Here is a 25524-nt window from a genome sequence, read left to right as displayed (position 1 = left end):
CTTTAAGCATCGGGAGTCTTCCTTTTGCTTACTCGTTCAGCTAATAACCTAATCCATCAGTGGCCCATTATTCTACATAGTGGAATTTTCACTGTATTTCCACTCATTCACTCAGCAATATCTACCCAGCCCCTATACTGTAAGTCAATCCAATAAATATTCTATAGGTGCGCGCGCGCACACACACACACACACACACACACACACACACACACACACACACCACATACACACATATACTTATTGGTTCTGTTTTTCTGAAGAACCCTACTTAACGCATATGGGAGAACCTGATTTTGTACATGCACTTTAACTAAATTTCAAGCTAAAGTACATGGTCTCCATACGTACAGTCCAGCTAAGGGCAAGACTTAACTTCTGCAGCATATCCATCTCTTGTACTTGCACATATAATAAGCATGTCCCCATCCCATCTTCAATCACAGTATAAAGCTATCCTAAATTCCCAGCTGCTCCTGTTTGTACAAGGTCATCTTGGAGTTGCTCTCTACGACTTGGCTGCTTTGTCTTTATCTATCTACATCCATGTTCTTCTGTTGTAGGCTGGGTGATTTTGGACTGTATCCTAGAGGTGGGGAACATTGGGTTGCAGATATTCTGGATTCTCCTTAAGGTTTTAATGGCAATAGAAATTTTGCTATTGTTGTTTTAGCAGCTAAGTAATTTCGTTGATCCTAAAAGTTCAGTGTAATTATCTTGCCACTGGCCAGAATACATGCATGGACTTCATGTATGGTTTGTAGATTAGCTTGAAATTTAGTTAAAGTACATTTATAAAATCAGGGTTTCACATACGTACTAAGCAGAATTCTCCAGAAAAACAGTATCAATAGAATATATAGTTATATACAGTTATATATATATATATATATATATATATATTGTGTGTGTGTGTGTGTGTGTGTGTGTGTGTAAAATATTTATTGGATTGACTTACACAATAGGAGCTGGGTAGTTCAACAGTGGCCATGTGTATGCTGAAGAGACTGAGAGCCTGGTGGCAGCCAAAAGGCCACATGTCTCAGGAATCCCAGTTTGCTGATAAAGACCCTGAGATTCCACAGCAAGTCACTTGTATTTAGTGCACATTGGAAGGCTGAAGAAGCTTCCGTCTGACACTAGCTGAGGACTACAATGGCAGAGTTAGAAGTACTCACTCATGAAGGAGTAAAGGCAGCCAGGCAACGTGGCTTTTTCCTTGGACCTCTGCATGTGGGCCACCTGTAGAAAGGTTCTGCCCAGGCTGAGAACAGCCTTCTCCCCTCACTGGAACCTCGCTGAAAGTGCCTTTATACGCACACCTGGAGAGATATCTCCTAGGTTCCAAGTCTTAACCCAGTTCATAAGCCCATTTAACCAATACACAGGTGGCTTTTTGCTATCTTTTACAACACTGCCCCCTTACGTTCTAGAAGGATCAGCCCATACTTACATGTCTATGGGTTTTCTACTGGATCCAAGTAAACAAATGAGGCAGATATTGGCATGCCAGTCAGATAAAAGCCAGGGGCACTCAAGTTTACCCCACATTTCTTCCATGTACATTTTAGAATCTCCCTCTTTTGCTTGCAGAGAATTTCATTGTTTCCTCCAGACCATTCACTTGCTATTCAACCATTATAGATGATTTGAGAAGGTATGCTTGCTGGAAACTAAGACTGTTTTTGTTTGTTTGTTTGTTTTTTGTAAATTGCATTGAGACATTATAGAATCCAGAATAGATGGAAAACATATGATGTAGAGAAAGAAAGTAACAAATCATTTTGGACCAGAAGCATGTTTATATTTTGCCTTTCTTGCTTCCATATAAGAGATTGTGAAAGATTGAGGAAATCAATGTGGTATCAAGGACTAAAAATAAATGTCAGTGTAATACCGGCATACATCAAGAGACCACACTGGGAAGAGACGAACATGTATTTTGGACTCTTCTGAGCACCATCCCCTAATCTACAGTGTAAAATGGCATGATAAAGGTCAGTTTGAGAACCATCCAGTTCTCAAAGCTAAGATTAGTCATCCACTCTATTGGGCAGGCTGCCTCTTCCATCGACTCTCTTCTCAAATGCCTAGTGCATGTCAAATAGCATGTTGTGATATATTTACTTTATGAGCTATAAAGTTTGAAACAACTGAGAGGTCAGATATACAAACTCACTACAGAGAAAATGGATGCATTTTCAGTATATGCTCAAAACAAAGACAATTTGCTGTGTGATAAAGAAAATGTGTGTGTGTGTGAGAGAGAGAGAGGGGGGGAGGGAGGGAGAGAGAGAGAGGAGAGAGAGAGAGAGAGAGAGAACTTTACATTGGTATCCTTTAGAACTCAAAGGTAAATAGTCCTGGCAGGTAAATGAACTTTGTCACCTCACCTCTAACCTCCCTCTCTCAAGCCAAAGCTTCTCTTCCTGTCTGATTGTCCTCTGACCAACAGAAGACAGAAGCACTACAGACCCGTGCATGACTCTGTACAAACAACAGTCCTGGAGTGGTATTATCAGTAACTTGTGTTCACACCTTACCAGCCAGACCACTTTCTAAAGCTCACATAGCTGCAAGGGTTTCAAGATAATGCAGTAGTGTCTAGGAGCCTGTGCATCCATTTAAGACTGTTAACTGGGGCCTTCGTTACTTTTCCCACTGTTGAGACAAAATACTTGACAAGGGCAGTTTAACAAAGAAAAGACTCATCTCAGCCCATAGTTGAAGATGTATGGTTCATCTTGATGGGAAGGCATGGGAGGAGAGTGAGGTCACACTGCATCTGTGGTCAGGAAGTAGAGGCCAATGAGTGCTAGTACTTAGCTCATTTTCTCCATTTCAGCCAGCCCAGGATCCCATTTGAAGAAATAATGCCGCCATTGTTAACAGTGGATCTTCTTGCCTCAAATACCTCCTCTAAAGAAATGACCAGAGATTTGTATCCTGGGTGATTCTAGACCCTGCCAAGTTGACAATCAGTATTGACTAGCACAGTAGGAAAGTAGGTGCACATGAGTGTGGGGGAGCAAACCTTAGGTCCATGAAACCCATGAGCATTACTTCCCATCTATTTTGGGACCTTTTCATTCAGCACACTTACACCTATCCTGCTCCCTTCTGGAGATCTTCTTCTGGCTACTACCCAAATGCACCAGGAACAGAAGGATTTGATACTGCTCATGCTCCTTCTACCACATCCAGCCAGCTAGGCACATCTAAGTGCATGAGAAACTCAGACCTGGGCTCTGTAGTCTTAGCAACCATGTGCTATGCTGAACTGCCCTTATTAAGAATGAAAAGAGTCACGGAATGAGAATGCTGCTCACCTTACAACGAGCAGAGCTATGCACTTCGGTATTAGTAGGAGCCCCTAAGTTATCAAATGTAAATCACCTACCTATCAGTGGTACAGAGAATGGATCTTAAAACTCATTTTGATATTCATAGTGTGAAAATAATGGTTGAAACAAATTCCCCCTCATCAAAGTCCATTGACCACCAAGTCCACTCAGGCCCCAAACTCGCACCCTTACATAAACTCTCACTTACATAAGAACCTTTGACTATGGAAAGATGAACTTGTAGGGAGATATGCGGACAAGTGTGCCACTCAGCCATGATGACAAACTGGGTTAGGAAAGTCAGAGCAAGTTTATTCACGGGCAGGTTTCATGAAGACAGCACTAAGACTTCCTTCTTAGCTTCTGGTGCAATCATCTCAGAGAGGCTTGAATAAACCCTCTGTGGAAGTAACTGCCATGTCGCACAGAGCCCTAGTGTTATCAGCTTTAAAAATACGTTCTACAGAAGCCAACAAGAAATTTATATACATAGACACATTTTTATAAGTTATACATAGTCCTAAAAGAGAAAAATATTGAGAAGTTAATATTAAATTTTAAATCTTATTATAGTTTAAGATTAGGGTAAACCTTATAAGGCTTTCATGTAATTTCATATAATTATTTGGGGATGGATTCTTAAGAAATGGGACTTAGCATCAGAATGATGTAGGGAGACATCCACACTGGAACTGGAATGTTAAATAATAATCTGGTCCAGCCACCTACTTATGACCAAAAATGACTTAATTTCTTTTATTGTTTGTCTTTGTTTGTCTTTTTATTCTTATGGTACTGGGAATGGACCTCAGAGCCTGAACCCAGGGCCATCAACTGCCTCTTTCAGAGACAAGGTGTAGTGAGACTTTATCTACTATGGAGTTGCACCCCCCAATCCTCTTTACAGTTTTTACCTTGGGACAAGGTCTCACTACACTACCCAGGCTAATTCTGAACTTACACCTAGCACTTTCAATTTTCCTTTCTCAGCCTCCCAAGTAAATATTTCTGGGAGCCCATTACTGCATCCTTTCAGCTCAAACTGTTGATGTTATCAATGTTAAATGACTAAGCCAAGGCTACAGAGCCACCAGGCTTCTCTTCCACAGCTCTATTCTCTATCTAAAGAGCCCTCGAAGCTGACTTCACACGCAATCAGAAGACATTCAAAGTGCATGATAATTTACTATGAAGTCTCGTTCCAGAATCCACGGTGCTTATTAAGATAAATTAAATTTGTGTAATGAAAACACTGAGCAAATGCTTCATTTAGCTCCTTGGCCTCAGTTTGCATGTGTGACTCACACACAGCTCCTACACTGAGGAAACACATGATGTAAACATCAATATAAACAAATTGGTGTGTTGGGTAAGTGCAACGCATCCAGATCACTGCAGACTGCTCATTACACTCTGAATGAGATTTCAGAGTCGAGAAGAGGAATACAGACAAGCAGACGAGAACAAGAGGGGCTTGGAGCTCTTGCGGTTCAGGGGCACACATCCATTCAATTCTGAGGTGCTCATTCAGGCTGTCCAAGGGGTTCCCTGATCCTCTGAAGTAAGATCAATGGCTTCTTTGCAAGCGTCTCCACCCATGAATAGCTCCAAGGGAACGTCCTTAGACAGCCAGGCTCTGGGACACTCCTTAGTTACAGGGTTTGGGGTAAAAACCAATGACGCAAGCTCATCAGTGTGGGCTAAAGCTGACATCCTTAGCTTCCAGCTTCAGGAAGACCTTCAGCAGGCTCACCCCTGGATCAGAAAGCCAAGGTGTTAAAATATATCCCAAGAAGATGGTACACAGCCAGACAGAAATGAATCGGCAGCTTTGGCTGGCTCGGTCAGTCAGAAGAAAGCAAACTGCACAGTCTCCAGGGTTTTTTTTTCTACTAAGTTTGCTCATACGACCTACATCTAAGAAACCCGAATGACAAGTGCTGGGTTTTGGTGCATCACAGAGCTTCTCTTCCAGTATAATGAGGAACCCAGCCATAGCAACTGCAATTAATGACCAGCCCTCTGGATCAGCTGCAAAACTGTCTGCAGCACTGTCTCTCTGGACGGGCTGGCATCGACCAGACGGCAGCTTGGGTTCTCCATACGCTGGTACGTGGCTTCCACCCTGGAGGCAAAGATATAGGGGAGAAGTCAGTCTCCTCTCCCACCCAGCTCATCCTGAAAGAGCAAATTTCTGACCTTGTTACTGAAGCTTAGAACAAGGCCCCATCTAACCCACCTTGGAGGCCAGTACTGCCCCTAAAGAGATGCAGTGGGGTTTGTTCAATGAAGGATGAAGTCCGCGGTGATGCTTAATAACTGACAGCCTACTACCTGCCAATCATGTATCCCAGTCCTTTCTTCTCTGTTTATACTCAGAGTAATTCTCATGGCAGAGAAGGCAACTGAGGCCCATTTATCCCCAATGATCACCCTAGAGTCCCATGCACAGATGCCATGAGTCTCTGAAGAGACTTTGAACTTCAGACTTTTAAACAGTGTTGAGACTGGGAAAGACTATGTGGACTTTTGAAGTTAGACTAAACGCATTTTTGCATTATGATATGGCCGCGAGACTATGGGGGCCAGAAAGTGAAATGTGGTTGTTTGAATAAGAAGGGCCCCCATAGGCTCACATATTTGAGTGCTTAGTCACCAGGGAGTGACACTGCTTACAAGGATTAGGAGGCGTGGCCCTGTTGGAGGAGGTGTGTCATTTGGGTTTGGCTTGGAGAAATTGAAACTCAAGCCAAGCCCAGGGTCTCTCTCTTCCTGCTGCCTGCCTATGGATCTGGAAAAGGATCTCAGTTCCTTTTCTAGCCCCATGTCTGCCTGCATGCCACCATGCATCCTGCCATGACAATAATGGACTAAACCTCTCCACTGTAAGCCAGTCCCAGTTGAATGCTTTCCTTTATGAGAGTCGCCATGGTCACGGCATTTCTTCACAGCAGCAGAACACTGACTAAGGCAGATGCGGAAGGTCAAACCCAAGTTCTCTTGCTTGTGCAGCAAGCACATGCCTGACTGAGCCCATCCCTAACCCTGGAACTATGGGTCTTAATCAAGGTCCCACCATTGCTGGCACAGAAACCCCACTTCTATCAAGTGGCAAGGCAATGGCCAGGTGATAACAAGCACAGTGACAGGGACTAGAATGGCTTAGAGGACATTGCCTCTTGCACTTGAAGCACAGGAACTGTGCACTGTGCCCTTCACTCACATCCTAAAGCAGTCCCCATCTTGTCTTCGGGGACTGCAAGGCCTTCTACTACCCTCATCGCCCTCAGGTAAACTTACTTCTGACGAAACACACTGTTGACCTCAAGTTCAGCCTCTTCTTTAGTCTTCTCCTGGCCCCGACCCTGCAGTCTCCGCACTCTCTCCTCAGAATTCACAGTAAGCAGCAGGACTAGGTCAGGCTTCAGCAGGTCTTTTGGCCACTGGTACACAGGGTGGTGGGCAGGGGGTAGGTACTGTAGGCCTCCACTCACCTCAGTGGCTATGGCATAGGTGGCTGTGCTATGCCAGTACCTGAGAAACAAGGCAGCGATGAGGTCTCATCTTTGGAAGAAGTTAATGTACCATTTGAGGATGATGGTCCAGCCAGGCTGGCTCTGCTGAGGGCTTCTCAGCGAAAATGGAGTATACTTGGATCTTTTTGTTTTTAATGTAGAAAACACAAAAATCAGAGTCAACAACAGTAGTAATAGGTGGACTAGTCATGAAATCATATATTCGATTAAAACCACCATATACCATAAAAACAGGTGTTAAATCCTTCTAGCCCTCTGTACTCTAATGTCTAGAGATGACAGACCTGCTCATCAGTGCCTTTTTATTTAATGCTATATCCCAAGTTGTGAAATATGACAGGCCTGAGAAGTTCCCATGCTGTGCCAAATTCAAATTGCCCATGGAATCCATGTTAAAGGAATAGAGGCTATAAGACCCCCTTCATCACTTCACAAATGTCTACTTGTCTGATTTTGCGGTAGTAATTAAGCAGAGAGGAGACCAATCTAGGCAGCCCCCAGAAAAGACAGCCATGGTCATAAACAGAAAAAACTCCAGCACACTATTTCTAGGGTCCCATCAGCTTTCTACCACCTACAGAAAAGGGTTCTGACTCCTTGGGAGGTGTGGGCCTACCTCCCAGCTTGGACCACATACCATCTTCACACCTTATCTCTAAGCAAGGATGATACCCTCAAATAGAAAAGTCCCTTCTCTGACTTCATAGTCCTACTCCATGAAGGCCCCATATAGAATCTATGTTCCTCCTTCAGCTCCCCATACCCAGGAGGAGACTCTACTAAGGAACTGCTCGCTGGGATCCACAGCTATTGCTTCAGGTGTGAGATCCTGTCTCCCCCAGGGAGCTTGCATTCCCTGAGTGTTTCTTAGTTACATCTGTATTCTCAAACCTGAAAACTACAAAACCAGTACATAGTCAGTATGCCATAAGTGAGTGTTCCTCGTGTCTGTTAATGAATGGCATTTATTACTAAGCAATAATTAGTAATTAATTAATTGACGCATACATACATACATCAATGGATGATATCAACTATCAGAAATAAGTAAATGTATGATATTACTAGAACAGAGGCTCAACTCTATGTGTCCCAACAAGTCTAGTCCAAGTGCTGTCACCAAAACCAATGGTAAACAGCAGGAAAGGGCTTCTTCTCACTATAGTCAAACCAGGAAGACAGGAGGACCTGCATTCTTAGCTTGGTCCTTGGGGACACTGACATGAGTGTCAATATTAAGTAGGGAAAAGGTAAATGCTGAGATAAAAGATCCATAGCTAGTCAGTCTTGGTCTATATATGGCCTGGTTGACCATAAACTTGGGATCAGTCAGGAGGCATGTGGTTTCTATGAGATATTGCTATTGCCTAGTGGCAGACTCCACCCATGCTGGGAGATACCCATCTGTGACACAGACATAATGTCCTAGAATCAAAGGTAACCACCGCTGAGAATGAATTGGAGCAGAGGGGACGGAGGTGCCAAGCATTATATATACAATTTTAAGTTACCCATCAGGATTTAGTGAGCATTGTGGGGCCTCTGTGGACCCAAACAGAAAGTGATGTTAGTGAAAACACTCCCCAGGCTTTGGCTGCAATCAGATTCTTTATCCTAATATAAAGTGAATGAATGTAAAGCTTCATATCGGACGTCACAGGAGGATAACCTACATCACGGACGTCTCATGGGAACTTAAGTTCTCAAGGAAAATAAAGTCGTTCCTAGGTTTGAAGACTTTCCGAGGCTGACTAACAGTTTAGGCTGGGTGATCATAGCAAATCCTATTATTCTCTACATCTTTGAGTTGCCATTTTCAATCCTTAACCTTCAATAGTTTTAGAACTTCTCAGAAAGGCGAAGGACTCAGTGGGGTGTCACAGGATCGGCCCACTGCACTCGCCTAGAGGTTGTTGTTGATTATGTTAGTAGGAAGAATAATGTCTGTAAGTCATGATCTAACTTTTAAAATATTTTATTTATTTATTTATTTTATTTATATGAGTACACTGTCACTCTCTTCAGACACACCAGAAGAAGGCATTGGGTCCTTTTACAGATGGTCGTGAGCCACCATGTGGTTGCTAGGATTTGAACTCAGGACTTTTGGAAGAGAAGTCAGTGCTCTTAACCACTGAGCCACCTCTCCAGCCCATGACCCACACAGTTAAGATCCACGTCCCTTATTAGTAAACTGCAGAAACTGATTCCAGCCTATCCCAGGCACTATCCCAGGTGTAAGTATGATGTCGATAGTTAATAACTCATAGACAGAATTCATCTTGAAATAATAATACATGTTGACAATTTGGCACCTGAATATATTTATGCAGAAGGAAGAGAATGACTCACATTTTAGAGAAAAAGCATCTTGCTACCCACCTGTCTACAATAACAGGAAACTTGGCTGACTGTTTAGCTATTTCAGAAGCCACGAGATAATTGCCCAAAGAGTAAAATGCTCTCCGAATGATAGTAGGCTCATCATCAAAGAGCTTCCTCCACTGGCTGATGCAGGGGGGTGGAGACTGTAAGAGGACAGCTTGGAGAGACTCTGACACGGACTGCGTCAGTGTGGTCTTACCTATGGGACATAAACAAAGCAGAAAACTAGCCGAAGCCGCCATGGCACTCTCGAAGGTTAACATTAACCTATTAACCAAGGAAGAGAAAAGGTCTTTAACCTGCAATGTCCTGGGTTGGATATGGAAGCAGGCTGAATAAGTCTTGAGGAGAAAGCCAATAACCAGCATGCCTTCAATGGCCTCTGCTTGGGTTCCGACTTCCAGGTTGCTATTTGTGTTCTGCCCTGACTTCCCTTCATGATGGGCTGCAAAGCTGTCAGAAGGAATAAACCTTTTCCTCCCCGAGTTGCTTTTGGTCATGGTGTTTATAAAACAACAGACACCTAACTAAGACACTTTCCTTTTTCTACCTCACTCTGAGCCCTTTCAGATTCTGCGTCTGCTTCTGCTCACTCCTCTCTAGATCCATCTGCTCCAGCCTGTAGTCCTTCAGTCTGGCTTCTCTCTACCTGCTCCAGGCCCAGTTCTGCTCAACTCCCCTTAAAGACCACTCTGCTCTCCCAGCGCTGCCCCTGTCACTCTTGCTACTCCGCACTTGACATTTGGCTTGGCGTTTGGAGCTCCTGGAGCTCCCTTCTTTAGGGTATATTAAGGTATATTTTTGATCTGCTCTTTGCATAGCCCTGGATGTCCCAGCTACTGCCTAGAGCACAGAGCTACAATGATAAGGCATAATCTACCCTAGACAGATGCCGTTTGAGGCCCTCCCTGAGCTCCAACTGTTTACGCTTATAGCCTTTCCCCTCTCTCGTATTTAACGCTCAAGATAGCAAGGCTTCCTCTCCGACTGTTCATTTACTGTTCCTCTGGGCTATTCGGGCAGATCCCAACAGTGATGACCATTTTGCTGTGTGTGTTATGACAGTCAGCATATACCATGTTCTGAATGGCCAGTTCCACAGAAGAGTATTCAATGAGTCACTGAGCAGTAGAGAAGGTAATAAAGCCTCCTTGGTGGGCCATCCCGAGGATACAGCAGCCATCGCTTTCTCCTCTCCCTGTTACCACTTTCTGAACTTCACATGTGTATGCACAGGGGTGTGAGGGTCAAGGTTTGTGTTCTCTGTTGGTCTCACAGAATCTGAATTATCTCTAAGTACAAAAACCAGTTATCAAAAGTAAATAAATACCCGCTGGCAAACGGACAGCTGGTATTAGCATTCTAGCTATGTTAGCATTCTAGCTGTGTTAGCATTCTAGCTGTGGCTGAAAACAACCTGCATTAGGCCTCCACTCAGTGGTGAGAGCTAGCTGAATGCTATGCACGCTGCTTCTCCCACCACGTGATGTGCAGTCAAAGCCAGGACAGTGAATGACAGACATCCTCCGCCCCCTCCCCTGTGACCCAAGACGTGCCCACAAGGAATGGACCTTTGAAATCATTAAAGATAACAGTCTGGGGCCAGGGATGTGGATCTGGGGTAAAGCACTTACTTAGCAGGTGTGAAATCCCTAGAGTCAAACACTGGTACTGCAGCCCTAGTTCGTGTTCTGTTGCTGTGAGTGCAACTGACCAAATCTATCATCAGGAAGAAACGAGTGTGCTTCATCTTACAATTCCCAGGTCACACTCCCCCACTGAGGGAAGGCAGGTTAGTAATCCAAGGCAGTAGCCTAGCGGGCAGGAACTAAAGCAGAGATAACGGAGGGACGCTACTCACTGGCTTACTCTTCCTCCTGGATTGCTTAGCGTGCTTTCTATATAGCTCAGGACCCTCTGCCCTGGGTGTCACCACCAACAGTGGGCTGGACCCTGCCACATCAATCATCAATCAAGAAAAAAAAATGTTTCCATCCACTTTCCTACAGGCCAATCTGATGAAGGCATTTTCTCATTTTAAGTCTCCTCTTCACAGATGACTCTAATTTGTGTCAAGTTGACACAAAAAAACAAAAACAAAAACAAACAAACAACAAAAACACCCAAATTGATGCAACTACCAAAACAACAAAAAAAAAAATAAGCCAGTAGTCTGCATCCATCCAAGTGACCCAGGAAAAGTCGGAAGCATTCCTCACCATCAGCTTCCCCTGGGTTTGAATGTTCTGGTTACAATGTTAATGTATCTCCATGCTCTGACCCTTCTTGAACAACTCAGGAAGCGTCCATTGCCTTCTTTCCCTAATTTTCTCTAAGAAGAGGCCTCTCCATGGCCTGTGGCTCCTGAACAAAAACTGTTTGGTAAAGTCCTGCACCTCACCCAGCCAATGCTTCCCCCTCCTGGTCCACATGACCTAATCTGCTCTTAGATCTAATCTTGGTTCTTAGAATTCAGCTTGGATATGCCCTTGGGTGTCCTCTGGAGACAGCAGCAGCAGAGCCGGAAAGCTCCATTAACTCCTTCCTGTGTCCCAGTGTTAGCCTAGCACAGAGACTCACAGTATGGCATTTGCTATTTCAAGAATGACCTCCCACAACCACTCGGCCCATGGCATGGACAAAAAGGACAAAGCAGAATTTGCTTACCAGTGGCATCCAGTCCTTCAATGGCAATGACCTGGAACTTCCCTTTCTGGATCTCCCTTGGGCACTGGTCAACTAGGTCAAGCACTTCTCGGGCTTCTGGAATAAAAGATGTGCACTGTAGGGGGAAAAAAAATTCTGTGCATGAGCAAAGAAGTACTGGGGCTTCAGAGAACCTGTACCTGCCAGACACCACTTCCCAATGCTAATGAGGCCTATTACAAGTTGAACACAATGCCTAGAACATGGGACCCTAGTATTTAGAAGCTGAGACAACATCGAAAATTAAAAGGCTGCAATTGTCTGGGTTACACAGCCTCAATCCTTCACTGGCCAGCTTACCCTATAAGGACAGCTAGACATGTAATTCTAACCACAGCCACAATGAAACTACAGGTCTTGCTGGGAACAGGAGGCCTGAGGAACTAGAAGCACCCTGTTGACAAGTGTATCTGCACCCCACCACCACCACCAAACACCCACATGCTCCTAATGGTCCAGAAGGCTGAGAAAAGTGCTCGAAGCTACAGCAGCAGGATCTGTTTAGAATCTGAAGCTCCTCACTGTTCATCACCACATCCCATGCCTGGAAGACCTTCACCTGAGGTCCACTTTCATTTACTGGTTCACTCACTGTGGGCAAGGCTTACTCCAAAGAGCTTTGTATTTGACTGGTCAATCTATGTGATTGCTTCTGCTATTTCCACCTTACAGATTGTCTTAGTCAGGGTTTCTATTCCTGCACAAACATCATGACCAAGAAGCACTTGAGGAGGAAAAGGTTTATTCAGCTTACACTTCCACATTGCTACTCATCACAGAAAAAAAAAAAAATCAGGACTAGGAAGTCAGGACTGGAACTCAAGCAAGTCAGGAAGCAAGAGCTGATGCAGAGGCCACGGAGGGATGTTACTTACTGGCTTGCTTCCCCTGGCTTGCTCAGCTTGCTCTCTTATAGAACCTAAGACCACCAGCCCAGGGACGACACCACCCCCAATGGGCTGGGTCCACTAACTGAGAAAATGCCTTGCAGCTGGGTCTCTGAAGGCATTTTTCTCTGTGATAACTCCAGCTTGTGTCAAGTTGACAAGCAAACCCAGCCAGTACGTGGATTAAGGAAACTGAGGTTGGAGAAACGAGCCGTTAAGTGTGTGATGCCAGACATCCGATCACCTGACCCGCTGACCACGGGCTTTTTGCCACCCTCTGGCCCTATCCCACCCCTTGTAATACAGTGTTAACTACATAAACCAGCAGGCTCCAGGCACTGCTTGGGTATAACCCAACCTTAGGCTTTTCCCTGGAGACTGTTAGAAATCCCTCGTCCTCCACCACAGGAACATTTACAGGTGACAGGTATGTGTGTGTTGGGGACTTGGAAGCATAAAAGTAAAAAAATGCTTGAGCAGTTGAGGGGCCGTCTGTGGCCCACAGTTGAATAATCACAGCCTCTTACACTCCGGTGTACATAGCATCTCCTGCACGCCAAGAAAACAGATTGGTAGCAAAAGCCCAGCAAATTGTCCCTTTATCTGGCTGACTGTCTTCTGATTTCCAGGGGACTCTTTACTCCCCCTGCAGGCCTTTGAGAATATCTTAACAGAAAGCACTGCTCAGCCAGGTGTTGGATGCACAGGTCACTAATTTGACCTAGAAACCTACACACGAAATATTGAAGGCAACACCAGTGTCTAACACAGAGTCTACCCGTTTTGTCTACATCACCTGGCTGGTGAACCAGAATAAACAAACCAGGCGGAAGCACTTGATTGGTCAACCAAAGTGCAGAGTCTCCAGCTCCACCCAGCGCCGAAGGGAAGGAACTCTTACCTCCTCCAAGACAGCCCGTGCAGCGTCCCGGTCTTGAAACACCGCAGAGTTGAGCAGATCAGGCAGCAGTGGGTGCAGATGGGGCTCCGGTGCCGGCAGGACGCATGCGCAGTCCACCTGCACCTGTCTGTCTCCCTGCAACTCCCACAGACGCTGCCACAGCAAACCCTGGGAATCGGCCTGGAACTCCGCCAAGTGCAGCCGTGCCGCCTCCTGGCATGAGCCCAGAAGCTGCAGCAAGTCTTGCCGGGTGTCCGGGTGGTCGCTAGGGTCGCGCAGCAGGAAGCCATGCTGGGCTTCGCTGGCCTGATCGCTTGGACCATATCCCAGCAGTTTGCTCAGCTCGCACCTCTGCAAAGGACCCTGGCGCAGCTGCAGCTGCAGGCGCTGGTACACCCGGGCCGCCTGTACCCGGGGCCCACAGCCTTCGCCTGGAACCAATGGCACACACAGCGCGTAGCTGCGCCCTGGGGGCCCGAGCAGCTCCGTAAGGCGAGCATCCCGGTGGCCTGCCGCGTCCCCCAGGACGAAGTGAGTCAGGGAGCAATCGGGCAGCTCTACAGTGAAGCGCCGCGGCCGAGCCATGGTCCCCGTGCAGGCCCGGTGTCGCGCGCACAGCCTCCGCGACAGTCGCCCAAGCCACAGTGGGGCTCGAGGGCAGCTTATTAGGGCCATGGGTGCCACGGGCCGCCTCCGCCACGCCTCGGAAACGAAACCGCGGTGATTACAGACCCAGGATCCCCAGGAAACGAAAGTGAAGGCAGATGCAGCTGGGACCTCCTGTGTGGCGGAGCTCCTCCTGGGCTAGGGCTTCTCCTCCTCCCACCACAGCCGCGCCTTTAACCGCCAGCGGCGGTTAGAAAATTCTGGCCCTGGGCTCTAGCTTGTTACTAACACCGTGTGGTCCCCGGGCAACGCCTTCTCTTGAGAATTCCAGGCTCCCCTGAGGAATCAGCTTTGTCTGGCTTGGTTCGGTGGTGGCAAGTGCTCCTAGTCCCAGTTTTGAACCCCTAGGCTACTTATTTCTGTTGTATGAGAACTTGGGGAGCTGGAGACTGAGGTGCAAAGGGAACCCAGAGAACAACGAGAGAGAGAGAGAGAGAGAGAGAGAGAGAGAGAGAGAGAGAGAGAGAGAGAGAGAGACCCACCGGTACAGGCAACTGACCAGCCTCAATGGTAACCTTTTCTCAAGTTCTGAAACCTGTCTGGGCAGCTTTACAACTTTGCAAAGGAGGGAATCCCCCAGGGTGTGTCTAACTCACCTGGAATCCATTTGCAAAATGGTATGTGTGACCAGGTTGTCACATTAAATAATTGCCAATTAAAATTTCCCACATTAATGTCTTTTTTTTAAAGTATTTTTCTTCTTTTTATTTATTTATTTTTTTTACACTCCAGATTTTATTCCCCTCACGGTCCACCCTCCGAGTGTTCCACATCCCATACCTCCTCCCCACCCACCCCCTGTCTCCATGAGGATCCCAACCCTCAGCCCTCCACCCCCCCAGACCTCTAAAACCCCTGGGACCCCCCGTCCCTTGAGGGGTAGGTGCCTCTTCTCTGACTGAACCCAGACCTGGCAGTCCTCTGGTATATGTGTTGAGGGCCTAATATCAGCTGGTGTATGCTACCTGGTGGTCCAGTGTCTAAGAGATCTTAGGGGTCCAGGTTAGTTAAGACTGCTGGTCTCCCTACAGAGTCATCACCCTCCTCCTCAGCTTCTTCCAGCTTTTCCCTAATTCACCACAGGGGTCAGCAGCTTCTGTGCATTGGTTGGGTGTAAATATCTGCATCTGACTGTTCCAGCTGCTTGTTGGGTCTTTCAGAGGGCAGGCATGATAGGTCCCTTTTTGTGAACACTCCATAGCTTCAGTAATAGTGTCAGGCCTTGGGGCCTCCCCTGGATCTGGATCCTCCCATGGGCCTGTCCTTGGACCTCCTTTTCCTCAGGCTCCTCTCCATTTCCATCCCTGCAGTTCTTTCAGACAGGAACAATTGTGAGTCAGAGTTTTGACTGTGGAAAGGCAACCCCATCCCTCACTTGATGCCCTGTCTTTCTGCTGGAGGTGGGCTCTACAAGGTCCCTCTCCCCACTGTAGGACATTTCATCTATGGACCCTCCCTTTGAGTCCTGAGAGTCTCTGGTACATTCTGGAGGGGTCCTGCAACCTCCTGCCTCCTGAGTTGCTTGTGTGCATTCTTTCTGCTGGCCCTCAGGGCTGCAGTCCCCCAACCCCCACCAGATCATGTTCCCCTCTCCCCCAACCCCATCCTGTTCCCCTCTCCTGTCCCTCCCTCCTCCCTCTTGGTTGCTTTCTTCTTCCTCCCAAGTAGGACTGAGGCGTCCTCACTTGGGCCCTTCAGCTTGTTAACCTTTCTGAGTTCTGTGGTCTGTACCCTGGGTATTCTGTACTTTTTTTCTTTGGCTAATGTCCACTTATCGGTGAGTGCATACCATGCATATTCTTTTGGGTCTGAGTTACCTCACTCAAGATGATATTTTCTAGTTCCATCCATTTGCCTTCAAAACTCAGGATATCCTCATTCTTAATAGCTGAGTAGTATTCCATGTCTAAATAAACCACATTTTCTGTATCCATTCTTCTGTCCTGGGACATCTAGGTTGTTTCCAGCTTCTGGCTATCACAAAGAAGGCTGCTATGAACATAGTGGAACATGTGCCCCTGTGGCATGGTGGGGCATCTTTTAGGTATATTCCCAAGAGTGGTATTGCTGGGTCTTCAAGTAGATCTATTTCCAATGTTCTGAGGAACTTCTAGATTGGATTCTAGATTCCAGAGTGGTTATACCAATTTAAGACCCCACCAGCAATGGAGGAGTGTTCCTCTTTCTCCACATTCTTGCCAACAGGTGCTGTCACCTCACCTGAGGTTTTGATCTTAGCCATTCTGATTGGTGTAAGGAGGAATCTCAGGGTTGATTTGATTTACATTTCTCTGATCACTGAGGACTTTGAACATTTCTTTAGGTGCTTCTCAGCCATTCAACATTCCTCTGTTGTGAATTCTCTGTTTAGTTTTATACACTTTTTTTTTTTTTTACTGGGTCGTTTGGTTTTTTATGGTGGTTAGCTTCTTGAGTTCTTTGTATATTTTGGATATTAGCCCTCTATTGAACATGGGGTTAGTGAAGATTTTTCCCAATCTGCAGGTTGCTGATTTGTCTTATTGATTATGTCCTTTGCCTTACAGAAGCTTTCCAGTTTTATGAGGTCCCATTTGTTAGTTCTTGATCTTTGAGCCTGAGCCATTGGAGTTCTGTTTAGGAAATTTCCCCCTGTGCCAATGAGTTCAAGGCTCTTTCCTACTTTCTCTTTAGATTGAGTGTATCTGGTTTTATGTTGAGGTCCTTGATCCACTTGGACTTGAGCTTTGTACAAAGTGATAAATAGGGGACTATTTTCATTTTTCTACATACAGGCAGCCACTTAGACCAGCACCATTATTGAAGATGATTTCTCTTTTCTATTGTATATCTTTGGCTTCTTTGTCAAAGATCAAGTGTGTGGTTTTATTTCTGGGTCTCCAATTCTATTCCATTGATCAACCTGTCTGTCTCTACCAATACCATGCAGGTTTTATCACTATTGCTCTGTAGTAGAGCTTGAGGTCAGGGATGATGCTTCATTCCCTCAGCCATTCTTGTCTTGTGTTTTGAATTTTTTGTTTACATTTCAATTTCTCTCTCTCTCTCTCTCCTGTGTGTGTGTGTGTGTGTGTGTGTGTGTGTGTGTGTGTGTGTGTGTGAGTATATTGGTATGTGTTTGTGTTGGCTATATTTTTGGAGTCTCTAGACCACCTTAACCTCACTGATTCACTGTAAAAAATTATGTGTCTCAATGGTGTTTCCAACTTAAGATTTATTCCCCATACAATGAAGGGGTAAGGCCAGGGTGAGAGGACTGTCTGTTGAGGCAGTAGAGCGAGAAGATACACTGCACAACAGACCCCAAAGTGAGCTGTTCAAGGAACACATCACCTCCGACAGTAAACAGCCAGGACCTCTGTGAAATTACTGCCTGGCGTACCTGCCAGAGGCTCAGAGTCTTCGATTTAATTGTTGGAAACACACACACACACACACACACACACACACACACACACACACACACACACACGGGAAGTGAAGGTAACCCTGCACGGCAATTTGTTTTGTAAAGTGTGCACAGAGACCTAAACCTCCCTGGGGAGCACACCAGGGCAAGAAGTTGCTTGCATTTTGTTTCAATGAAGGTAGCAATGTATCTTTTCCCCCCATTGACTGAAGACCAGCAGATTGGCTAACTTTTAAGAAATTGGGGCAAAGAAAATGAAGAAAAGGGGGAAGAGATCAGCCTCTCCTGGCCCACCAAGTTCCAGGAATGCAGCGGGTGGGATTTTCATTCTTTTAAAGTTGCATGAAACAAAAGGATGAAGATGAAACGACTTGAAGTCTCTTGCATAAAACCTTTACAAAATCCAGAGGTTTAGAGAATGTTGACCCTTGGTGAGCTAGCTACCTTGGATCAAAACAAAACATTTCTCTCATACTGACCCCATTACAATGTGCCCGGCAGGTCCTCACGATTGAATGAGGTAGAGACCGGCTTAGGCCTTTGTGTGATGTGATTGGACACGTACACACACCATCTACAACCACCGATACAGAGATCCATCAGAAGGTCTGATGGCTAGGACTGGGACAGAAATGCCCAGAACTTCTTGGTTCCTGTGGGCACAGATAATGAGTCAACACTTGCATTCATGTGAATGGTCATTTCTTTAAAATTGCCTGTATTGGCTTGAATGAAGACACCCCCAGCATTTGAACACACCCCAGTTCGGGAGAGCTGCAGCCTTGCTGGAACTAGTATACCATGGCAAGAAGGTTAAGGTTTGAGAAGTCAAGGCCTTCTCTAGTTTATTCTCTCTGCTTCATGCTGCCCTTTGAAGATGTGAGGACTCAGATTCCCTCTGCCACTAAGTCTGCTGCTTGCTGTCATGCTTTCCAGCCTCGGTGAATCCTTTTCCCCCTGAAATCAAAGTTAAAATAACCCTTCTATGAGTTACCTTGGTCATGGTGACTTGTCACAGCAACAGAAAGCAATCTAATGTTAAAGTTGGTACCCTCGAGGCAATACCCCACCCAGCTAAGCTCCCAATGTGGAAAAGACATAAGGAGTTTTCAGCTCCCAGAAAGCAACTTCAAACAGAGGCTGCTGCCACTGTGGCTCAGAGGGCAAGGGCCCATAACAGTTTGACAAAAGGGCTTGGGGATTTAGCTCAGTGGTAGAGCACTTGCCTAGCAAGCGCAAGGCCCTGGGTTTGGTCCTCAGCTCCGGAAAAAAAAGGAAAAGAAAAGAAAAGAAAACAGTTTGACAAAAGAGCTGGGTAGCGTTATCCACATGACGATGGATTTGGGGACCTGACGAATGAAAAAGTGAAGGAATCATGCAGTTTCAGAGAGCCACTGAGACCAGGCACTGTGTGGGTAGGGAAGTCCTTCATAAAGGCCCTTAGAGGGCAGTGTCCCCAACTGTGAAAGTAGAGTGTGGATGACAGCAGAGACTTCTGGAGTCCCCTACAGTGGAGATGATGTCAGGGCCAAGAGACCTCTACAAAACAAGAAAAACAAAAACCACAAAACTTCACAAATCGGGTAGAACCAGCTGAAAAGAAGCATGAAACACAGCTGAGAAGGCAGAGCCCTTGAAGCCCTCCGACACTGGATGTGGAGTTACAGGATCTGGCATTTGCTATGATGGATTTAGGTCTTGCTTTGGTCCGGTATTTCCTCTTTATGATCTCATTTCTCCCTTTCGGAATGGCGATGTGTATTCCGTGTCATTATATGTTGAAAGTAACTTGCTTTTTCATTTCACAGTAAATTACAATCTGGAGATTGGCTAAGTCTCAGAAGAGACTTTGGACTTTTGAAGGTTAACTAAACGTACTTTGCATTATGATAAGGCTATAAGCCCATTAAGACCAGGGAGTAGAATGTGGTGGTCTGAAAGAGGAATGTCCCCCATAGAGTCAGATGTGTGAAGCCTGGTCCTCACTTGGTGATGCTGTTTGGGATGGCCATGGGTTTAGGTGCTGCAGTCTTGCCAAAGAATGTCACCGTAGGTGGGTGTGACAGATTGCATTAGCTCGGCCCAGGGAGTGGCACTATTAGAAGGTGTGGCCTTGTTGGAGTAGGTGTATTACTGTGGGTATGGGCTATCAGACCCATTCCCTAGCTGCCTGGAAGTCAGTATTCTCTTAGATACCAGCAGATGAAGATGTAGAACTCTCAGCTCCTTCTGCACCATGCCTGCCTGGATGCTGCCATGTTCCCACCTTGATGATAATGGACTGAACCTCTGAACCTGTAAGCCAGCCCCAATAAAATGTTGTCCTTATAAGGATTGCCTTGGTCATGGTGTCTGTTCACAGCAGTAAAACCCTAACTAAGACAGTGAGCCTCAGGAGTTTAAAACCTTGCCCTATTTGTCTGGTTCATGTTTGCCTTTGAAGATGTGAGCTCTCAGCTTCCCGTTCCTGCCACCACCGTGCCTGTGGCCTGCTTCGTGCTTCCCTGTCATCATGGACTCTCCTCCGTGTGGGACCACAAGCCAAAATAAACTCTTGGTTCCGAATGCTATTGTGGTCACAGTGTTTTATCACAGCCACAGGAAGCAAATTAGAACATCACCTGTGAACTTGTCTTATGGGGAAACCAAAACAGTGCGCTGGTACAATGCTATTCAAACTGGAATCCCTAAATGGCCAGGAAAACAAAACAAACACAAAACAACAACAACAACAAAACCTAAAATGACAGCAACAACAACAAAAGCCTTGCACAGTCTCAGTAGCAGAGTCAAATTTTTGAGTGCCAATTTAGGATTCCTAAGAAAGAGAGTCTGGTGGCACTGGCTGATCCAGACTGAACAATTATTCCTGTATCAATTTCCCCGTTTGCAAAGAGATGAGAAGTAGAAGCTGAGAAAATACTTCAAGAGGTCCCTTTGGGTGAGTGAGTGGATAAACTAATAGATTGATGAGTAGCAGGCATGTATTCAAAAAATAACTATCATCTTCGGCCTAAAGAATTTGCTTTCAGTTTCCCAAGGCGAGAAGAGTAGTCATTTCAGTTTCTATTTACAGCATTGGCTCATCCTCAGCACTTCTAGTGCCAGGGCAAAGGAAAAGAGGATGCAATTATTCTAGACGTGTGTGTGTGTGTGTGTGTGTGTGTGTGTGTGTGTGTGTGTGTGTGTGTGTGTGCATATGTATAGCAATGTGTATATATGTACATATGTATACATACACATATATGGGTAGATATCTATTTATATATCAATATATTAAAATACTCTATATAAACAAGAAGGGTAAGTTCAAGACATTTAAATGTAACAATTAATATATTATAAAATGAAAAATGGCTCAGGTTTTGAAGTCCCTGCTAGCTATGGTTTCACTAGTCAATTCCATTCTAGGAAATAGAGAAGAAAATAGAAATTAGAGCTGTGAGAACACATGTATATATAGAAAATGAAAAGTGTCCAGGTCCAGCCTCAACACAGGATCTGAGTTCTCAACTGGAAGCAGGGATATCTGGAAGGCTCATAATAAATAAATACAGACTACTTTTTTGCGTACAAACTGACACGCAATTTTTCAAGGCTTAAAGTTACTCTCTCTCTCTCTCTCTCTCTCTCTCTCTCTCTCTCTCTCTCTCCACACACACACACACACACACACACACACACACACACAATCTCACGTATACCTTACTCTCTCTCCACTTGCTCTTTACATGCTCACACATGCTCACTCACTTGCTCCCTAGCCTTTCTGTTGCCCCAGTCTTTTATTGATACTCCAAAAGCAAATAGAAAAAAAGACATTGTATAATCATTGCCAAATCAAATTCAAAAGAATAACCACATCCCACAAAGAATTAAGAATTACAATTGTTCCCCAGAGTTTCAAGCTTCCCTTATTCCTAGGCCTGTGACCAAAATAATAGTAATTACAAACTTAGCATTATTTAAACTTTAACTTTTGACTTACTATACTTCAGAGCTCAGAGCTCTGAGGTCAGCTACTTGCATTTTCCTGTGTAGCTCTAAAGATAAATGACATGGGCAAAGCTGCCAGGCAGTGGTCAGAAAGAATCAATTTAAACCTTAACTCAGCAGTTCCGCTAGCTTTCTGCTTCTGCACATTGCACACAATGACTCTCCTAAGAGTCCCAGTGTTGTGACTTAATTTTACTAGTATATAATTTTATGCATTCTATACTTCCTTATCCAGGAACCACTCTAAAATGTTATACAAAACTTATTTCATAACTTCAATAACTTTTTCCCTTCTTGGGGTCCCAATACTGGCTCTAATTCATTTTCTAATAATTTCTTCAAACTTTCTTTGGAAGTCAAATATTAATCTGGAACTACCATTGTGCAATTACTACATTGTTTCCAAGATGAGAACACACAGCAGGCACCTGGGCCATTTAGGTGCTATGCTGTGCCCCTATGCCTCAATTTCCAATTGTTTAAGAATCGTTACATCAAGGAACATCTAGTTTCACAGAATTCAACAGAGCAGAAGGAGAAAGAAATAGGAAAGTCAGATAGAATAGAATAATTATGCACACCAAGGCCAACTGAAAAGCAGTCACACACAAATGGAAATCTATACAGCCAATGTTTAGGGCTAAGATTAGGAGAAATGGGAACAACTCTTTTTTTCTTTTACGAAGAGCTATTGCAGGCTACTGAGATGTCTCCATCCAAGCCTACTGCAGACAGCCTCTTATTTCAGATGGTGGGTCCCCTGGAGGGATATGTTTTCTGCTCCTGAGGGTCCCAGACACCAGACACCCTTTTTAAACAAGGAGCTGCCACAAGTTTCTGAGACGTCTCCATCAGCCTACTGCTCGCAGTCCCTGTCATGCTATGCTGTCCCCAGCAGAAAAGGACTCTCCACAGAGAGAATATGTCATGCAGTTACATATCAGTCTGTTTACTGGACACTGGAGATCTGTGGGGCTCTGACCTGGCTGGAGCAGTCAAGGAGTTGCCCTCTCTGAGGGGAGGAATGGAGTCACAGGGAGCAGCAGGAAGCGGAAGTGCAATCACAGCTGTTGAGCAGGCAAGTGGGGGAGGGGGTCTAGCCAGCTAGGTGAGGTGGCTAGAAACCAGCAGCAGGAAGTGATCATGGTCTGCCCAGGCAGCTTCCAGCAGTGAAGGAGAGAACTCTCTTCCCAAGAGTGTGACAGCTCTCAGACGACAAAAGCTCCCAGAAGGTCTTTGGTGAAACAGGTCCCATATCTTTATTTCTTCTGGATAGGGTCGTGTTTTGGAGGCCTGACAACAGATGCTTTCTATTGACTTGGTCTGAGGTGTTAGGGATGCCTCATCTACAATGGGGAGGGGTTTGGAACTCTGCCCTGATGTGACTGATGGCCATGATTCATTCTATGGGATGCTGAGGTCAAATGTCAGGGGCTTGTCGTGAGCAGTGAAGCACCTGTAGGCCTCTGATATGAGGTGCTGGGTGTTCTGAACCCGCTCAACCTGACCACATTTCCTGACACGATCCAAAGTCCCACAATTACATACTAATAAATTCCGGTGTCACACTATAAGTAAAGAGGCCAGAATATGAGAGTCAACGGAAAGAGATTCACGAAGAGTGCTGGTGATAGAATCCAATCCCCAGGTCAAGTGCAACAAAGGGATGGAGAAACTCTGTGCCTGTACCACATGTAAGGAGAGGGGCGAGTCTTCTAGGTGACTCTAAGTCAGGCCCAGCTGATACAAAACCTGAGGATCACAGCGCTGTGCTTCCATGGCTGGTGCACTCTCTGCGTGACAATTCAATGAAGATTTCCTAAAGACTCTGATGTTTGCAAGTCAATAAACAGAATGATCAGAGGAACTTTATAACCCCTGCTAGAGCACTGTCCTCACCAGAGTTGGTGGAGCACGTTAGGAATGCACAAGGACTCTGGGGTAAAATCCCTGGATTAGTAAAAATGCTGGTGGCCTATGGCTGTTGTCCCAACGTTTGAATTGTTTTCAGTATGAGACTCCGAAGAAGAGAGAAAACAGGGGCCTTCCTGATGTCACTCATGACCCACACCTACCTTCAGCAGTCTTTAGAAGATCCCCTCTTCCAACTTGACTTTGACAAGCCCTGACTTGGAGTGGACACCAGTCCCTAAAGTATGCTATTTTCCTCCTGGGAAGTCACAGGGGCCATGTATCAGCCTTTGCTAGAATATTTGGGAGGAAAATGGTGAAGAGTGAGTTTGGGGAGAATCCTGAAAAGATCTAGGATCAGCCAACACTGCCCAGACTGGTCTTCAAGTCAGTGGGAACATTGTGAACTATAAATTGGCCCAAAGGTCAAATTTACAAGTTTCAGGTGTCTGTGAAGGTCATTGGTCAGTACTTATGATTGTACTGTAGTTTAATGTTTACATAAGTTCTATAGAAAGTCTGGGATATGGAGAGGTCTTGTGCATGATGTGTGTGTGTGTGTGTGTGTGTGTGTGTGTGTGTGTGTGTATGTGTGTGTGTGATCCCAGTGCTTTTAAAGATGATGGGAGACAAGGCCAGAGCATCCCTAAAAATCTATTGATATACTAACCTGATGTCCACAGCGAAACAACAGAAGACCCTGTCTAAACAAGGTAGAAGGCAAGGAGCAGCCCCCAACTCTGTCCTCTCACCTCCACCACCAAATGAACCCTCCAGATTACACAGAAACAGACTCTACACTTGCCTGATCCCTACTCTCTGCTGGGAAAGGAGTTAGAATGGCTGAGCCTGCCTCAGGAATGCTGGGAACCAGGAACACCGAATGACTGACCTGTGAGCTCTGGACAGCAAGGCTGTCACTTCCTCACTTGTATTAGTTATAGTCCAGATTGTTGTGCTCAAGTCCCCGACCTGCACCAACTTAAGGGGAAAAGAATCCCTGTTGTCTCAGGGTGTGATGGGAGATGGTAGGGAAGTCATGGAGGCAGAAGCATGAGGAGCTGGTCACATTGTGTCCACAGTCAGGAAGCAGAAAGAGAACTCCCAGGGCTCAACTCTTCTTCCTGGTGTTATGGTGTTATTCAGTCTGGGCTTACAGCCTACAGGTGCAGGTGCCACTCAGGTTCAGAGGAGGTCTTCCCTCCTCAGTTAAACATACACATTCACAGGCACACACATGTGCTCACATACCCACATACCATAATATAACACACACACACACACACACACACACACACACATATTCACACACATACATTTTGTTTCGTTTTTGGGTCTACAGCTCTACTCTTTGCTAGGTGGGGAAAGGAGTTAGGATTGCCCAGCCTGCCTTGGGAATGCTGGGAACCAGGAACACCGAATGACAGACCTGTGAGCTCTGGACAGCAGGCTGTCCCTTCCTCACTTGTATTAGTTACACTTCCAGATTGTTATGCTTAAGTCCCTGACCTGTACCAACTTAAGGGGAAAAAACAACACCTGTTGTCTCAGGGTGTGATGGGAGATGGTAGGGAAGTCATGGAGGCAGAAGCATGAGGAGCTGGTCACATTGTGTCCACAGTCAGGAAGCAGAAAGAGGACTCCCAGGGCTCAACTCTTCCTCCTGGTCTTATGGTGTTATTCAGTCTGGGTCCACAGCACAGCCTACAGGTGCCACTCATGTTCAGAGGAGGTCTTCCCTCCTCAGTTCAACTCCCTGGAAACATCTGAATGTACAAACGCA

The 25524-nt window shown here is 45.6% G+C and overlaps 1 protein-coding gene across 1 annotated transcript; it reads right to left on the bottom strand.

The window, feature by feature from the left end:
• Nucleotides 1–3635: 3635 nt before the first annotated feature.
• On the bottom strand, nt 3636–15082 carry Cmpk2 (cytidine/uridine monophosphate kinase 2). Its single transcript, XM_032907553.1, has 5 exons — nt 13760–15082; nt 11933–12047; nt 9263–9464; nt 6645–6878; nt 3636–5469 (listed from the first exon to the last, which is right to left on the bottom strand). The coding sequence occupies exons 1-5, from the start codon at nt 14432–14434 to the stop codon at nt 5352–5354; spliced, it is 1344 nt and encodes a 447-aa protein (XP_032763444.1). The 5' UTR covers nt 14435–15082; the 3' UTR covers nt 3636–5351.
• Nucleotides 15083–25524: the final 10442 nt, after the last annotated feature.

The sequence above is a fragment of the Rattus rattus genome, chromosome 7, assembly GCF_011064425.1.
Source record: "Rattus rattus isolate New Zealand chromosome 7, Rrattus_CSIRO_v1, whole genome shotgun sequence".
Lineage (NCBI taxonomy): Eukaryota > Metazoa > Chordata > Mammalia > Rodentia > Muridae > Rattus > Rattus rattus.
Note: the sequence above shows the minus strand (reverse complement) of the source record. Positions and strands in the feature narration are given on the sequence as shown.

Bases quoted from the DNA above. Each gene is read 5' to 3' on its own strand.
- Cmpk2 (XM_032907553.1), bottom strand. From the start codon at position 14,434: ATGGCCCTAATAAGCTGCCCTCGAGCCCCACTGTGGCTTGGGCGACTG. The intron at 12,048-13,759 runs GTAAGAGTTCCT...TTCCCCCTACAG, and splicing joins CACGGGCTGTCTTGGAGGAG to TGCACATCTTTTATTCCAGA. The intron at 5,470-6,644 runs GTAAGTTTACCT...CTTTGCCTCCAG, and splicing joins AACAGTGTGTTTCGTCAGAA to GGTGGAAGCCACGTACCAGC.